The sequence below is a fragment of the Salvelinus alpinus genome, chromosome 17, assembly GCF_045679555.1.
Source record: "Salvelinus alpinus chromosome 17, SLU_Salpinus.1, whole genome shotgun sequence".
NCBI classification, from domain to species: Eukaryota; Metazoa; Chordata; class Actinopteri; order Salmoniformes; family Salmonidae; genus Salvelinus; species Salvelinus alpinus.
This window is the reverse complement of record NC_092102.1, coordinates 14,875,458-14,893,503: the sequence shown is the minus strand read 5'-3', so window position 1 is coordinate 14,893,503 and position 18,046 is coordinate 14,875,458. Positions and strand designations below refer to the sequence as shown.

General features: G+C 45.2%; 1 protein-coding gene across 1 annotated transcript in view; it reads right to left on the bottom strand.

The window, feature by feature from the left end:
* Positions 1 to 942: 942 nt before the first annotated feature.
* LOC139542235 (receptor tyrosine-protein kinase erbB-3-like) overlaps positions 943 to 18,046 on the bottom strand; it is a 48,905-nt gene continuing 31,801 nt past the window's right edge. Inside the window, exons 5-27 of the mRNA XM_071347425.1 lie at positions 17,560 to 17,622; positions 16,541 to 16,659; positions 16,087 to 16,228; positions 15,839 to 15,952; positions 15,427 to 15,544; positions 15,242 to 15,315; positions 15,031 to 15,121; positions 13,998 to 14,200; positions 13,526 to 13,658; positions 12,859 to 12,952; positions 9,927 to 10,084; positions 9,787 to 9,840; positions 9,102 to 9,243; positions 8,623 to 8,841; positions 8,164 to 8,349; positions 7,748 to 7,906; positions 6,418 to 6,499; positions 6,149 to 6,295; positions 5,703 to 5,800; positions 3,995 to 4,168; positions 3,770 to 3,847; positions 3,024 to 3,324; positions 943 to 2,900 (exon numbers count right to left, since the gene is read on the bottom strand). Of these exons, the coding sequence (XP_071203526.1) occupies positions 1,705 to 2,900; positions 3,024 to 3,324; positions 3,770 to 3,847; positions 3,995 to 4,168; positions 5,703 to 5,800; positions 6,149 to 6,295; positions 6,418 to 6,499; positions 7,748 to 7,906; positions 8,164 to 8,349; positions 8,623 to 8,841; positions 9,102 to 9,243; positions 9,787 to 9,840; positions 9,927 to 10,084; positions 12,859 to 12,952; positions 13,526 to 13,658; positions 13,998 to 14,200; positions 15,031 to 15,121; positions 15,242 to 15,315; positions 15,427 to 15,544; positions 15,839 to 15,952; positions 16,087 to 16,228; positions 16,541 to 16,659; positions 17,560 to 17,622 (4,145 nt within the window). The 3' untranslated portion in view covers positions 943 to 1,704. The remainder of the gene's footprint in view (positions 2,901 to 3,023; positions 3,325 to 3,769; positions 3,848 to 3,994; positions 4,169 to 5,702; positions 5,801 to 6,148; positions 6,296 to 6,417; positions 6,500 to 7,747; positions 7,907 to 8,163; positions 8,350 to 8,622; positions 8,842 to 9,101; positions 9,244 to 9,786; positions 9,841 to 9,926; positions 10,085 to 12,858; positions 12,953 to 13,525; positions 13,659 to 13,997; positions 14,201 to 15,030; positions 15,122 to 15,241; positions 15,316 to 15,426; positions 15,545 to 15,838; positions 15,953 to 16,086; positions 16,229 to 16,540; positions 16,660 to 17,559; positions 17,623 to 18,046) is intronic.

Below are 18,046 nucleotides of genomic sequence, written 5' to 3'. Positions count from 1 at the left end.
TCTTCACTTTGTGCATTAGGGTGATGAGTCCTTGGTTCCAAATATTGGGGAATACGCTGAGGAGGATGTTAAAGAGTTTAAGTATAGCCAATTGGAATTTGTGGTCTGTATATTTTATCATTTCATTTAGCATACCATCAACCCCACAGGCCTTTTTGGGTTGGAGGGTTTGTATTTTGTCCTGTAGAACATTCAATGTATTTGGAGAATCCAGTGGGTTCTGGTAGTCTTTTAATAGTTGATTCTAAGATTTGTATTTGATCATGTATATGTTTTTGCTGTTTGTTCTTTGTTATAGAGCCAAAAATATTGGAGAAGTGGTTTTTCCATACATCTTCGTTTTGGATAGATAACTCTTTGTGTTGTTGTTTGTTTTCCAATTTTCCCAGACGTGGTTAGATTCTATGGATTCTTCAATTACATTAAGCTGATTTCTGACGTGATGTTCCTTCTTTTTCCGTAGTGCATGTCTGTATTGTTTTAGTGATTCACCATAGTGAAGGTGTAGACTCCGGTTTTCTGGGTCTCTATGTTTTTGGGGTGGACAGGTTTCTCAATTTCTTTCTTAGGTTTTTGCATTCTTCATCAAACTATTTGTCATTGTAATTAAATTTCTTAGGTTGTCTGCTTGAAATGTTTAGATTTGATAGGGAAGTTAAGAGCTCAAATATACTGTTTAGGTTTTCTACTGCTAAGTTTACACCGTCACTATTACAGTGAAACATTTTGTCCAGGAAATTGTCTAGAAGCGATTGAATTTGTTGTTACCTAATTGTTTTTTGTTAGATTTTCCACACTACTTTCATTCCATCTATAGCATTTCTTAATATTATTCAATTCCTTTGGCTTTGATGCCTCATGATTGAGCATAGCTCTGTTCAATTACAGACACACACACACATATACACACACACACACACAATCAAATGCAAAACTCAAAACTGTTGTAAAACAATTATATGTATCAGTATTAATTATTCATGACAGCAATTCACATTATATTACATGAAAACGTATACATTTTTTGACAAAACAGTGCTCGTCTCCAATCACTTGCAATAACATAGCCAATACATGACTGAAATTCATTCATAAATGTTCATCAAGAATACTTCATTTCACATAGCAAACTATAAGCTACAAATGTACATTACATAGCAGACCTCACCCATGGAACCTCGAGGTTCCACGTAGGTAAACATTGGCTTCACCAGGAAGTGGAACAAGTTGAAGTGCAAACACAGGATTTTGATCCAGCATTAGTGTGTGTACGTTGGCCGCCTATTTCTGCTTTATGTATACATGCAATGTCTGTCTATGTACATTTTGTATGCTATGTCTATATATTTCTCCCTGTACTATTTGCCTTTGACTTATTGACAGTTTAGGCTCTCCTTTGACGTTGAGCTGCCTACTTGGTTACATTTCTGAGACCGTGATGTCACTATAAACGGATAGATAACATCAACGCTGCATAGGACATTTCTTTGCGTATGTTTCTTTGGTTCATGAGGTTTGGATGGATGATGTAAACTAACTGAGAATAGATACACAACATTACAAAAAAAAACTTCAACCAGTAATGTAGCGCTAAAAGAACACTACATTACCGGTTGAGCTGCACCAGAGCCTGATACATGATTATATCAAATATATTTGTCTGTGCTTGCATCATCATGGTTGTTGTTTTCTCAGTCCACATCATTATGTGCGCACAGCATCTGCCTTGAGGAACAGTCTGCTGTGCCAGTAGTCAGGGTTGTCAAACGATGTGTTACTGCTCGGCTCTACCACTCCCACACCGGAGCACACTTTGATGTACCCCTCCACCCCCAGCCCGGCACACCTGGTGCTCGTACCCCCCTCCACCTCAGCTGTGGTGGCCCTCCCCTTCCCTAGGACTGGGAGGTTCTGGTACTCTGCCTCCTGGTGGTCTACTCGCTGGGAGCCCCTGGAGTCCCCTCCAAAGGCATCCATCTCTTCATACTCCTCCACCTGGCTCTCTACCATAGCTGTGGAGCCATCTGGCCTTGGGTTAGGGCTGGGGCTGAAGCTGGGTTTTGGGCTGAGGCTGGGCTTGGGGCTAAGAGTGGGCTTGGGGCTAAGAGTGGGCTTGGGGAGGAGGCTGGGCTTGGGGCTGAGGCTGGGCTTGGGGCTAAGAGTGGGTTTGGAACGGAGGCTGGGCTTGGGGCTGGGCCCCACCTCTCGGCTGCTCTCTCGGAGGAGTCTGGGTTGGTAAACATCATCCTCCTCTCCAGCTTCCTCATCCTTCCTTTCTTCCTCCTCTAGGTCTTGACTCTTTCCTCCTTCTCTCTCTCGTTCTTCTGTCACTGTCCTCAAGTCAGCTGCTCGGCTCTCACGCCTCTCCCAGATGGGTCTCTTTGTGTCTGTGGTGTTCACGGTGCTGCAGATGTCCATGTATTCATACTCCACTACTGGCCCCTGCTCTGGCCTCCCCTGACCCTGAGAGGTCCCTCGGTTGCCAAACAAAGCAGCTCCACTGTCAGGCCTCTCAGACAGCGGCTGCAGCTCCTCTCCCTCTACTGATACAACTACAGCCACAGAACTGTCAGTGACCTCTGCTGGCCTCTGGCTTCCCCTCAGAGCAGCTGCAGTGCTTGGAGAGTCCCCCTCTAGTGGTGAGGGTGCTGTATTGTAGGTAGGGGAGGGCAGAGGAGAAGTTTTACACCATAGGACAGTTGAAGGCCCTTCTATCTGTACAGAGGTGACTCTGGGGGAGCGGGGCAGAGGGGACGGCTGTTTGGTCATCAGCTCATAGTCCTCGGTGGGGTCTGAGATGGTTGCCAATGGTGACAGTGGATTCTTATAGCTCCTAGAGCCCCTGAGAGATGCTCTACCTGGGTGAGAAGTTCTGGTGGCTGGGCAAGACAGGAGAGAATCTACCATGGAAAGGAGAAAACAGATATTAGAGAATAGAACTTAGAATCACTCCATCAAAACAGATTAAAAAAAATATCACATCCATTTGCTGTGTAGCCGTCACATCCAGGGCTCCCTCTCACCTCTCTCAGGAGTGCCCGACACTCCAGGCAGTACATATCCATAGTGGTCCTCCTCCTCCTCCTCCTCCTTCTCAGGCCTGTAGGAGGGTGACTTTGAGACTGCAGATTGGCTCCTATGCACCATGGTGGTGGAGGTGTGGTGGGTACTACTGCCACTACTGTCCCTGCCAGCCCTGAGCTGCTGCCTGCGCAGGCTGCCACTCAGTGACACTCCCTCTGCCAGCTCATTGTCCAGGCCACTGCCCTCTGACCCCTCCGACAGCGTCCGAGCTGAGTTCAGACGAGACCGCTGGGAGAACAGCTGTAAGAAGTTCACACAATGGAAAGTGTTTGAGGAAAACATTACACAAAATCATCATCATCATCATCATCAACAACAAGAGAAGTAGCAGCAACATCATCAACCTTACTATCTTCATAAATATCACCACCAAATGGGACTGGCAGTGGGATAGAGATGAACCCAAAATATATTTTTTATGTGTCTGGACTTCCTAGAGCAGTTATTGCCTTTTGGCAATGTTTAGCCATAATACTGATTTAAACAAAGTTATTTGGCAAAGGGGAGTCACACTACTCATTGCTCGCAACTAAATATGTCTGGCTGTATTATAAGGCCAAGACCTCTTGTACTGAAGATGTGAGGTGTTAGGGCCAGTGGTGTCTGGCTATTCGAAGGTAGGAAATGACGGTGCTAATATCAAGATCTCCTTAGCTGTGATGTGTGATGAGTTGTGGTGTCTCACCTGACAGGGGTTATCTCCAGGGCCGGGGGTCATGGGTAGGTACCCTACTGGTCCAGCCTGAGAGGTCACACTGGAACTCTGAGAGGTCAAAGAGAGAGAGAGAGTGGTAAGGTTCCCCCTGTCATTTTCTGACTAGAAATTTGCGTGCGTAACTCAATAGATGTCAATGAGTGATTAGTGCCAAAATTTGAGTTATGTGTGCAGAATACTGTAAGTAAGATTTACCCTATATGAGCTTATCCTCAAGCGAGACAGAGTCCTGGATGGGGACAAGGTGAGAGGAGGAGTAGCCAAACCGTCCTCCAATCCCTCTTCATCCTGGTCCTCCAGGCCCGCTTCCAAATTGGCAAGCGCTGATCCCCGTTGGTGGGATTCTTCTGGCCCCGCCTCTCCTCTGTCCTATAGGCAAAGCGTCATTAATAAGGGCCGTGTTCGAGACGATCAAAACCGTAAATTGTAAAAGAAAATATATCATTGGTAAATTGTGACTGACTGACTGATCTAAAAATAATAATGAATAGTTATTTATGACGAAAGGTTCTTTGTAGATCAGTCAGTCGGCAGCCGCCTGCACTGTCGGCTGCAATGTCAAACAAGCCCAATGACTTCTGTCAATGGGCCACTCAGGGACTTGGAATACTCTATGAAAGTGACGAGGCATTACGTCATACTTCCAGGGTCAGTCCCCTAATCAAAAATGCGGTCATTTAAGATAAAGTGGAGGCCGGAATTATTGGATCTCTTGCCAAAATAAATAATACAGATACTGAGCTACAGGTAACTGCCAAAATAATGAAAATACCTGAGTAAATGACGAATATAAAGTATATTGAAAGTAGGTGCTTCCACACAGGTGTGGTTCCTGAGTTAATTAAGCAATTAACATCCCATTGTGCTTAGGGTCATGTATAAAAATACTAGGCAGGCCATTATTTTGGCTACCATGGCTATGCCCCCATAGGATGACAATGCCCCCATCCACAGGGCACGAGTGGTCATGAGCATGAAAACGATGTAAACCATTGAACACTTATGGGAGATTATGGAGTGGCAGCGATTCCTGAGACATCGTTTACCACCACCATAAAAAAAACACCAAATGAAGGAATTTCTCATGGAAGAATAGTGTCACATCCCTACAATAGAGTTCCAGACACTTGCAGAGTCTATGCCACGGTGCATTGAAGCTGTTCTGGCTCGTGGTGCCCCAACGCCCTTTTAAAGACACTTTATGTTGGTGTTTCCTTTATTTACCTGTATAATGTATGCTCCAATTTTTATTAACTATTTTATTTTATACTAATAAAATTGCTCAGAGAAAGACATTTTGTTTAACAAGTAAAAATAAATAAATCATAATAATTATTGGATCCCATGTTTTCAATACACCAGTACCCTCCCTTTTGCGAGGATAAAGACACTGAGCCTTTTTCTAAAATGTTTTATGAGATTAGAGAACATATTGGGAGAGATCTTGACCATCCCTCCATACAGCATCTTTCCAGATCCTTGATATCCTTCGCCTGTGCTCATGGACCACAGGTTTTCAATGGGTTTCAAGTTCAAAGACTGTGATGGCCATTGCAAAATGTTGATTTTGTGTTCAATGAACCATTTCTTAGTGGATTTTGATGTCTGCTATGGGTTATTGCCTTACTGAAAGAACCACTTGTGGATCTTCCGAGTTTCATAGGCAGCAGCCCCATAGAGATGATATGAAGACTTAAAACAAATGTAATATACACTACAACTTAAATATTTTATTAAAGTAATATGAATAAATGATGGTTAATCAGTGGTAAGCAGTAATGGGAAGTTACTACCATCATGGGACTTTTATTAATTGTTTTATTCTGCATTGTTACAGCATTCAAGCATCGCTTCCATAGCGTATAGACAGGAAAGTAATATAGCACTGTAATCTTTTCCTTACCTTGATGACAAGGTAGCGAGGCGGGTCTCTTGCCATGCGAATAAAGTCATTGGCCAGTTCTTTGAAGGTTGGTCGAATATTCTCGTCAATCATCCAGCCTGGTAATAGAAAACAATAGGATTTTTAACGTCCGAGGTTGCTGGGGTGCAGCGGCTGGTACCATGCATATACTGTAAGAGTATGAGATTGTTTGCGTGTGTCAAAGAGCACCGAGTGAGAGGTATGTTATGTGTTAGTCACCCAATGGAAAAGAAGGAGAACACATGTCATTTTAATAACAGCATTTCAACTATTAATGTTCTGACGGGGATCGTTTGTGGGCAAAACCGTACCCATAAAGTTAGGAGAATTTCAAAAGTGTGCTGGTATTTTTCCTCGTATCCCATGGCATTTGTGTCGGTCGTTGGATGTGCATAGTGTGTACATTACTTTGTACGGTTACTCACACTTAACCATGACCATGTACACGTCTATGGTGCAGATGTGGGGCTGGGACAGACGCTCTCCCTTCTCCAGGAGGCTGGGCACGTCCTGTGGCTGCATGGAGGCGTAGGGCTCTGCCCCAAATGACATCATCTCCCACACTGTCACTCCTGGAGACGGGAGAGGTGATGCATAATGATGACAGACGGACGGGGCGGACAAGCGGACGGACACAGACATACTGTACATACACAAACAAACATGTTATAAAATGACGATCATGCTGCCTTACCATAACTCCAGACATCACTCTGATGAGTGTATCTTCGGAACAGGATACTCTCCAGGGCCATCCATTTTATGTTTATGGGAGTCTGGAAGTAACATAAACCACGTTTCCATACCATATAAAAAGAAATCACGACAGCTGTGATGGAATCAGGACGTTTCGATACAATTTTATAAAGACAGACAGATTATTTGTTGGTTCTACATGGTGGGATCTTTCTGTGTTGGTAAAATGTATGATGCGCGAAATGGCGGAGGAAATGCCTTTATGTGCAAATATTGATATAATAACCATCATATCGAAGTAAATTTAGAGTCATGCGATGATATGGTGTGTGGTCCTCCCACTTCGACTCGGGAATCCATGCAGTTTATTAGGCTACAGATGAAATAAATAAATGATGATGAATAATTTATGATGAACTTCACAGGGAGGTCAAAGTGCACGGTGATCCTCATGCTTCTTTCCAATAAATATCGAGGGTTTTATTTTGGTGACATGATGATCGATGCTTGACTGCCGTTTGACCCCCCAAAATAGTTTCGCTCTTATTCGTAATAATCTCATCAGGTAGACCACCCTACCTGCACTGTATCTGCAAGCTGTTGGCTAGAACCCACGTACCAAGACCAGAATAGGCACATTTCTATTCAACGCAACAGGTTTTGTGACAAAACTATCAGGTAGAGTTTAAAATCCGATAGTAAACACATTGTACTTCAGATTTTTACTTGGTATATGAAAACCTAAGCGAAAAAGTACATTTAGTGTGTATTACGTCATCACGCACTGATTTTCTTCCCGCAACAAGTCCATTTGGTGGAAACAGACCAGTAGTGGAAAATGTGCATATTTTCTTTATAGAATATTCGCATGAACATCTGTCGCCAATTGGATGGAAACCTAGCTATAGAAACAGAAAGGGAATTATAACGACCGCCGCCGGGGATGAGAAGCAGGTACGGGCATCAAACATTTCATCAGGAATAGGCATAAAACAAGACAGGAACAGTGTCAGCACACGGGTATATAAGGACATAAGACAATCAATGCAGAAGCAGAGAACAGAGACAGATATAGGGAAGGTAATGACAGAAGTTATTGAGTCCAATAATCGCTGACGGGGGGGGGGGGGGGGCAGGTGTGCGTAATGATTGTGGCAAGAGTGCGCAATGCTGGGGAGCCTGGCGGGGAAGAGCGGGAGCAGGTGTGACAGGAAGCTCATTCTGTCTGTTATATTGGACAACCCCATGTGAAATATTATATCTTGATAGATGAATTACGGAGAATGGAGCAGCGAATTCAGGATTCATGAGTCCTGAATCCTGATTACCTTGTTACTGTCACTGTAGACATATTTCTTGTCATCGGGATAGAGCAAGTCAGCCACGCCATAGTCAGAAATCTGGACGAAATAATCACTTTTCAGCATCACGTTCCTCGCAGCCAGATTCCTGTGCACCATACAGTGCTCCTCTAGGTAGTACATGCCCTGAAGAAAAGATACACAAAGATTTCATCATAGAGGCCTGATAATAACAGTCAAAAACAAAGACTAGAGACTCAATAATAGAAACATAACGGTTTTTTTTCTCTGCTGTACCATAGTAAGAAAAAACGTTTTGGTTCCAGGTAGAAGGTTTTCACCAAAGGGTTTTTAAAGGGGTTCATTAAGGGTTCTTTGAGGTGAACAGGACCTGGAACCAAAAAGGGTTCTACTGTTTATTGGTCGTGACCCTGTGACCTTACCTTAGCTATCTGCACACACCAGTTGAGCAGTCTCTGCGGGTCCAGGCTGTCTTTGTGTTGCCTGATGTGCTCCAGTAAGGACCCCTGGCTGCTGAGCTGGGTGACCAGCTGGAGACTGGCACCTGGGCAGACACCTAAGAGCCTGACGATGTAGGGGTGGTCCAGACTGCCCATGGACAACATGTGCTGCACGGGAGCACACACAAGAGTGAGAGAGGGAATCAGACAGTGCCACAAGACTGTGTAAGCTCACTGAGCTAAAGCCCAGGCATTTGCTACGGGGAGCTAACGCAAGTATTTAGGTCTCAGGCAAGGTTACTCTTCAATAAAAACCCACCTCAGTTACACAAACATATCTGGTGACAATAAGATTTGATTTGATAAGGGATTCTAGTGTATTCCGTCTAGAGGTTAGTATAGTTATTCAGTGTCGGTGTGTTAAGAGCGTGTGGTTCTTACATCAGTGATCTCGGTGAAGGTCTGTCTGCCTGTGCGGTCCTGGATGGTCTTTATGGCTACAGGAATCTTCACTGAGTCTCCCTCAGGGATCCACAGGCCTTTGTGTACGGTGCCAAACACTCCAGAGCCCAGGACTTTGACCTTTTTCAGCTCTGGGGCCCTCAGGATCCGGGCATGAACCTTGGCTCCCTTCTCTCCTGGCCCCAGCGGCTCAAAACTCTGGCAACACACACACACACACACACACACACACACACACACACACACACACACACACACACACACACACACACACACACACACACAGAGACACAATTACATTAGCACACAAACAACACTAGTTCACATTACATGAATGCACAAGTGCATTGGATACAATGGGTCTATATTAGACTTCCTGATACTGTACATCCAATATTTCCCTCAGCTCTGCAGAAATGACTGTCATTTAAGTTGCTGTAGTTCCCTAAGAAGTTCACCTCTCCACTTTCCAGGTACCTCCTCATGGCTCTCTTCCTGTGGATGGCCAGGCCACGGTGGTACAGCATGCCCAACACAAACAATGCCAGGCAGACTATGAGGGCAGCCGGCACTCCCAACGCTATCCCTGTGATCTGAGGGCTACAGGAGAAAAATTGGCATTTATTTCTTTATCGTCATTTTTTTGCACTGGCTCTATGCACACTCACTAGACTCTACTCACACATACTACACTGACACTCCAACACACACACACACACACACACACACACACACACACACACACACACACACACACACACACACACACACACACACACACACACACACACACACACACACACACACACGCCACACACACACACATTATTATATATCCTGATTGCCTAGTCACTTTTACCTACCCAGATGTACATACTGCATTACCTCAATTACCTTAACTACCTCATACCCTCATACTGGTACTCCTTGTATATAGCCTCGTTATTGTTTTTATTGTGTTATTTAGCAAATATTTGTCTTACTTTTTAACTCTGCACTGTTGGGAATGGGCTCGTAAGTAAGCATTTCACTGTAAAGTCTACACCTGTTGTATTCGGCGCATGTGACCAATACAATTCGATTTGATTTGTTTGAGTGGGGGTGTGTGTTTTCATATAACCTCCAGCAGGGGGAGACACTCACCTAGTGGAGTGTCTAGTGTTGTCTATGCAGTCACTCAATCCTGGACCCGAACACCTGCAACAAGAGGCACAGCTTTACTCTGCAGCACACACACGCATGCACACACACCCACACACACACACTCACATACACACACGCACCCCTGTGTGCAGTTGACGTGGCAGGGCTCACAGTAGCTGTCCTTGTTGGGGTATTTGAAGATGAACTGCCCGTTCTCTCCGTTCACCCCACTGGGGCAGGAGGGCACACAGTGAGGACCGTCTCTCAGACTGGAACACACCACACACTCATCAGACCCCTGGGAGAGGGGGAGAGAGAGAAAAACAAGAGAGACAGAGAAAGAAGGATAGAGAGAGAGGGGGCGAGGGAAAGAGATAGAGAGAGGGGGAGGGAGGGAGGGAGAAAGAAGGAGAGAGAGAAATCCGTTATCAATGTGAGGAGAGAGTGCATACAAGCTACTATATTGATGAACAGTGAAACATTTTCGGCACTCTTTTCCGTTTGACTCATTCTTAGACACTCGGTCAAATCAAAAAATAGAAGCTGATGTGTTTTCTGATATCTAATGGGCAATGTACTGCAGAGTTGATTTCAAATAAATAAATGGAAGGAGGAAGAACTAGTCCACCCTGTTTGGCCTGGCGTTCTTCCCATTGTATTGCGGTACATGCCGTCACGCACAGGGCATGCGATGTGGAAAGGTGTGTGAGTGGGTTAGCTACCAAATGAGTCATCACCGTTTAGAGTTAAAATACAATGTCACATACGATTAGGGCGAAATACTGATAAGCCAAAAGCAAACAAATGCCTATCCCGTAACAGTATGTCCTAAGCAACAGGAAGATCACAGAAAACACAACAGACCACTGTGAAAGAGCGGGAGGACATGACTGAGTTCACTACCACCGAAACAAAATGAGTCAGATACCAAATCATCTGAGGAATGAGAGAACGAAAAGCCAAGAACAGCGTCAAAGTATTAGACCGCGGCCGTAATCATTTCCATCCTTTAACTTATAAACTGTATGGGTGAAGGTAGCACTGAGGGTTAGTTGCTAGGGAGATTGAGAGAGAGATCGAGAGGATGAGAGAGAGAGATGTTTAGCCTATTATTGTTTCTATTACTATCCACTGTTGTCATTCTATTGTTGTTATTTCATCAAATATTATTATTACTATTTTAATAGATTATTATTATTACTATTTTATGAATTTTTAATCACAATGTTAATTAGGTACACCCCTGCATTCAGGAAAATGGTTCGCTCCTACAGACAGTGAGTCACGTGGCCGTGGCTTGCTATATAAAACAGCTCGTTGATGAGAGGTTGAAGAAGAATGGCAAGAATCGTGCACGCTAACAGGAGGGCCACAAACAGGCAAATAATGGCGCAGTACGACAGTGGTGTGAAGAACAACATCTCAGAATGCACAACTTGTCGGTCCTTGTCACAGATGGACTATTGCAGCAGACGACCACACCGGGTTCCACTCCTATCAGCTAAAAACAAGAAGAGTCTCCAATGGGCACGTGATCACCAACACTGGACAACTGAGGAGTAGAAAATCATTGAATCCAGGGTTCCTGTTGCATCATGCTGATGTCAGAGTCAGGATTTGGCATAAGCAGCATGAGTCCATGGCCCTATCCTGCCTGGTGTCAACGGTACAGGCTGGTGGTGGTGGTGTACTAGTGTGGGGAATGTTTTCCTGGCAGACGTTAGGTCCCTTGATACCAATTAAGCAACGTTTGAACACCACGCCTTGTAGAATCTATGCCCCGAGGCAAAGGGGTGTCCGACCTAATAATAGTATCTAATAAACTGGTCTCTCTGTATATTGTATACATTGATGCTTTGGGAATATTTACACAATGTTTTTCATGCCAATAAAACAATATGAATTTGAGAGAGAGAGAGAGAGAGAGACAGAGAGAAAGAAAAAGAGAGAGATTGAGAGAGAAAGAGAGAGAGATTGAGAGAGAGAAATAGATTGAGAGAGAGAGAGACAGAGAGAGAGACAGAGAGAGACAGAGAGAGACAGAGAGAGACAGAGAGAGACAGAGAGAGAGAGAAAGAGAGAGAGATTGAGAGAGAAAGAGAGAGAGATTGAGAGAGAGAAATATATTGAGAGAGAGACAGAGAGAGAGAAATAGATTGAGAGAGAGAGAGACAGAGAGAGAGACAGAGAGAGAGATGTCTTTATTGTTTTGAAACTTCTGTATGTGTAATGTTTACTGTTCATTTTTATTGTTTATTTGACTTTTGTATATTACCTACCTCACTTGCTTTGGCAATGTTAACACATGTTTCCCATGCCAATAAAGCCCCTTGAATTGAATTGAATTGAAATTGAGAGACAGAGAGAGATAGAGAGAGAAAACAAATCCAATTTTGATAAACTCCCATATCTACTGGGTGAAATTCCACAGTGTGCCATCACAGCAGCAAGATTTGTGACCTGTTGCCACAAGAAAAGGGCAACCAGTGAAGAACAAACACCACTGTAAATACAACCCATATTTATGTTTATTTATTTTAACTTGTGTGCTTTAACCATTTGTACATTGTTACAACACTGCATATATATAATATGACATTTGTAATGTCTTTATTGTTTTGAAACTTCTGTATGTGTAATGTTTACTGTTCATTTTTATTGTTTATTTGACTTTTGTATATTACCTACCTCACTTGCTTTGGCAATGTTAACACATGTTTCCCATGCCAATAAAGCCCCTTGAATTGAATTGAATTGAATTGAATTGAGAGAGAGAGAGAGAGAGAGAGAGAGAGAGAGAGAGAGAGAGAGAGAGAGAGAGAGAGAGAGAGAGAGAGAGAGAGAGAGAGACAGAGAGAGAGACAGAGAGAGAGACAGAGAGAGAGACAGAGAGAGAGAGACAGAGAGAGAGAGAGAGAGAGAGAGAGAGAGAGAGAGAGAGAGAGAGAGAGAGAGAGAGAGAGAGAGAGAGAGAGAGAGAGAGAGAGAGAGAGAGAGAGAGAGAGAGAGAGAGAGAGAGAGAGAGAGAGAGAGAGAGAGAGAGAGAGAGAGAGAGAGAGAGAGAGAGAGTACCTGTCCAGTACAGCTGTCCCTCCCTTCCTGCGGCTGACACTCTGGATGACAGGTGACACACTCCCCCTTAGGCCCCGCAAACTCTCTAGGCTGACTGGTGGGTAAGAGAGACACAACAGGGTGATGGTTAAACACAAAGCAGCCTCACAAACACACACACACACCAAAGCCAGAGCCAGCCCACTACCCACTCTAACTGTAACTCTCTCTCTCTCTCTCTCTCTCTCTCTCTCTCTCTCTCTCTCTCTCTCTCTCTCTCTCTCTCTCTCTCCCTCTCTCTCTCTCTCTCTCTCTCTCATTCTCTCTCTCTCTCTCTCTCTCTATCTCTCCCTCTTTCTCTCTCTCTCGCTCTCTATCTCTCTTTCTCTCTCTCTCTCTCCCTCTTTCTCTCTCTGTCTCTGTCTTTATTTCTCTCTCTCTCTGTCTCTCTCTCTCTCTGTCTTTCTCTCTCTCTCTGTCTTTCTCTCTCTCTCTCTCTTTCTCTCTCTCTGTCTTTCTCTCTGTATCTCTCTCTCTCTCTCTGTCTCTGTCTCGGTCTCTCTGTCTGTCTGTCTCTCTCTGTCTGTCTGTCTCTCTCTCTGTCTTTCTCTCTGTCTCTCTCTTTCTCTCTGGCTGTCTCTCTCTGTCTCTCTCTCTCTCTTTGTCTCTCACTCTCAGTCACACATACCCTGTGTAGAAGTTGCAGTGTGCCACACAGGTAGAGTCTCGGCTGTGGTTCCTACAGGAGAGACACTGTTCGGGCCCCGGGCCCCAGCAGCCTGAGTCTGAACACAGCGGGTCACACACGTGGCCCCCCTCAACTGTAAACAACATACATCAACAACATACATCAACAACATACATCAACAACATACATCAATACATGAACGTCACAAAACTGCTAACACAGGACGGTCTATAAAATGATTTTTATCAGATTATGGTTCAATTAACTTCTATACAGCAGTTTCTCATGTCGTATGCTAACCGCAGGCCTTACTCAGAGTACGTGCAACTCTGACTTTCACTTCAATCATAATTGACGTCAACGGAAAAATGGAATTCAGCGTGCAGATCTCAGATCAGAATACGGCCCTGCAAGATTAAAACAGCCAGTAGCTGAGATGCCTCTCTCATGTCATTTTGAAGCCCAGCCTCACCACACTCTCTCAGAGGCCTGTTGTCCTTGATGTCGTTGAGGCGTGTGGCGTGCCCGGTGAACAGGCGTGTCCAGTTGACGGTGTGGTGGTAACACAGGTTGGCGTTATTACTGAGGTACACGTTGCCGTCGCTGATCTCTCTCAGGGAACGCAGACCCAGAGCGGTGATGGACGGAACATGCATGACCATCAGAGAGAAACGCCTGGACGAGGGGAGAAAATACATGTTTGAGATTGGCGAGGGGAAAAGGGAAGTAAAACTATCTCTAATATCTTATATCAAATTACCACCGTTGAAGAGCATCCTAAACCTCAAAAGGAAACAACAATTCAATTCAATGAAATACAACTTCATTTGTAGAAATATAAATTGGCATTAGCTAGCTTAATGAAGATATCACAACATCACAGTCACAAACTATCTGTGTTAGACAGCCTTGAGGCTATGCTTTGGTTTAGGAAAGAAAGGCAGACAGCACAAGCCATACCTCTTTGCGCTGGACAGGGACATCGGGAGCAGAGGGGACAGGAGGGTGAGACACAAAGAGAGAGATAGAGGGATTACATACACCTGTGACATGCATGACAGGGGGCTTGGCATGGGCTGTTCACACAAAAAAAGCAGCTTCTGCTAGTATTAAAGCAAACAGAGGAGAGCATTAAATGACATATCCGCAGCGAATGACAGGATCGTGTTATATGACAACACATCACAAGGTTTGAGTTATACAGAAATAAGGACTTTCTCGCATCCACACGCACCAGGGGAGGCTGGGGGGAGAAGATATAGGAGGACGGGCTCATTGTAGTGGCTGGAATGGAATTCCTGGGACGGTATCAAACATGCGTTTGATACATGCGTTCCATATATTCAATTCCAGCCATTACTGTGAGCCCGTCCTCCTATAGCTCCTCCCACCAGCCTCCTCTGACACACACACATACAGTCACACGTGCACACACACACATAAGCACGCGTGCAAACACACACACACACACACACACACACACACACACACACACACAGCCTTACTTGTGAAGAGATCTTCCCTGTATGGTGGTAAGATTGGAGAACACTGACAGATCTGACAGCTCTTTAGGCCACGACTGGATGGCTAGGATATCTGGACAGCAGACACACATACAATGGTTAAGCAACCTTAGTTTACATGCATGCAAATATATGCACCTAGATAACACACGCACGCACACACGCACACACACACACACACACACACACATACCTGTTATCTCCTGGACAGAGCGGAAGACCTCCAGCTTCTTAGGGTCCAGAGGTGGGATATTCTTATAGTCATCACTGGAAAACACAGAGCAGCTCTACTCCACAGTACACACATGCACCAACGATGAGGACCAATGAAACGATCAGTGGAACCCCAAATGCGCCGTGTTTAATAAACTCACTTACCCAAGAATCCCTGTGACCAGGAAGTGCAGGCTGCCCTGTATCTTGGTGCAGTTGATGAAGCTGTCGATGTTACTGGAGTCCACCGTTTGTCTGTGCTCAGGACCTGTGCCCTCACAGGCTAGATTATGGAACAGGGAGAGAGAGATATTCTCCTCTTTAGTCATGGGAAAACTGTCATCATGGATCTTCGTAACTAACCCACGCTTCAACACCATAACCCCAAAGACCCGCAGTGCATACGTGTATCATTGAGCACACTGTGTTGTATCAATATGCGCATACCAGACCAAAAACAATAGAAATAACCACATGCAATCCTTGCACAAACTACCAGCATAATCTAGCAGCAGTAAATCAACAGCCATTGAAAGTGAATGGAGCCCTGGTGTGTGTAATTGACTGCTGGATCTACCTTTAGGGCACAATCCTCCACAGAGCTCACACTGCCTCTGACCAGTCCTCTCCACCTCCTTCTTGTCTGGAGGACAGCCACTCACACAGGAGCTGCCGTCCACCACGAAGTGGGCTGCGCAGGGGAAAGAGGGAGGGGGGAGAGAGAGAGGAGAGAGGGGGGAAGGAGGGAGGGAGGTAAGACATACGGAACTCAAAAGGAAGAATGTTATAATACCAATGGAATACACACACAGGGAGGGTACTCACTGGGGCAGTGGGAGACACAGATGGATCCGTACTGATACTTGGCGTTGGGGTTCGTCTCCATCTGAAACGTCTGCTTGTTGTAGATCAGAGTCTGGGGACACTGGGGCACACAGGACCTGGAGTCGTTGAAGTGGCCGCACGCCTGGGAGTCGGGAGGTAGACACACGCGCACACACAAGCACACACGCACATGCACATGGGTGCGCACACACAAACACATATACAGGAATGAATCACAAACTGCTTTACTGTATCAATCTTATTAGGCTTAAAAGGGCTACTCCATCACTTAAAAGAGAGCGGGAAAGAGAGAGCGAGACAGAGAGAGAGAAAGAGAGAGAGAGACAGAGAGAGAGAGAGTGAGAGAGACAGAGAGAGAGACAGCGAGAGAGAGACAGCGAGAGAGAGACAGCGAGAGAGAGACAGCGAGACAGAGGCAGTACTCATCACTCACAAAGCAGTCCATATCCTGAGGTCCATTACAGCCGCCTGCACACTCTATGTGACAGCAGTCCCTGGGACTGGTCCCGAAACAACGACCGTTACACTGAGGGGCGCATACTGTCTTAGTCACTGAGGGGGACAGAGGAGGGTTAGTGAGGGGACAGTATGGTCAACAACATGTCACAAAACACAAAGAGAGAGAGTGGGAAGAAAGTAGACAGTGTGAGTTAGCGAGATGAAAATGGAGTGAGGGATAGAGAGAGGAGAAGAGAGAGAGAGATTGAGAATGACCATCCAGAGACCATTCAGAGACCATCCAGAGACCATTCAGAGACCATTCAGAGACCATTCAGAGACCATTCAGAGACCATCCAGAGACCATTCAGAGACCATTCAGAGACCATTCAGAGACCATCCAGAGACCATTCAGAGACCATTCAGAGACCATCCAGAGACCATTCAGAGACCATCCAGAGACCATCCAGAGACCATTCAGAGACCATTCAGAGACCATCCAGAGACCATCCAGAGGCCATCCAGAGACCATTCAGAGGCCATCCAGAGACCATTCAGAGACCATTCAGAGACCATCCAGAGACCATCCAGAGACCATTCAGAGACCATTCAGAGACCATCCAGAGACCATCCAGAGAACATCCAGAGACCATTCAGAGGCCATCCAGAGACCATTCAGAGACCATTCAGAGACCATCCAGAGACCATTCAGAGACCATTCAGAGACCATCCAGAGACCATTCAGAGACCATTCAGAGACCATCCAGAGACCATCCAGAGGCCATCCAGAGACCATTCAGAGGCCATCCAGAGACCATTCAGAGCCCATTCAGAGACCATCCAGAGACCACCCAGAGACCATTCAGAGACCATTCAGAGACCATTCAGAGACCATCCAGAGACCATCCAGAGACCATTCAGAGACCATCCAGAGACCATCCAGAGACCATCCAGAGACCATTCAGAGGCCATCCAGAGACCATTCAGAGGCAGAGCAGGCAGAGATGAACTTACAGATCTGGCAGTGCACTTCATCAGGCCCCCAGCAGTTCTCCCCACAGGAAGGGTGACAAGGCCCTACAGATAATGGAACATCATTATCAGTCAGATATAGCAGCCAATGGCTGACCCAGGAATAGTGGTCAAAGAGGTCAAAGTTCATGCTCTAGCCAGAGTTCGGAATCTCAACCGGAATGCTGATCTCTTTTTTTATTTTCCAAATACATCAGACCAGGCTCTAATCAAATCAAAATCAAATCAAATGTTATTTGTCCATATAAATAGTCTGGGTGGCCATTTGATTAATTGTTCAGCAAAATGGTTAGCATGTGTATGTGACAAATAACATTTGATTTGATTTGATTTTGCTGAACAAGTCTTATGGCTTGGGGGTAGAAGCTGTTAAGGAGCCTTTTGGACCTAGACTTGGCGTTCCGGTACCGCTTGCCTTGCGGTAGCAGAGAGAACAGTCTATGACTTGGGTCATAGCTCTAACTACATG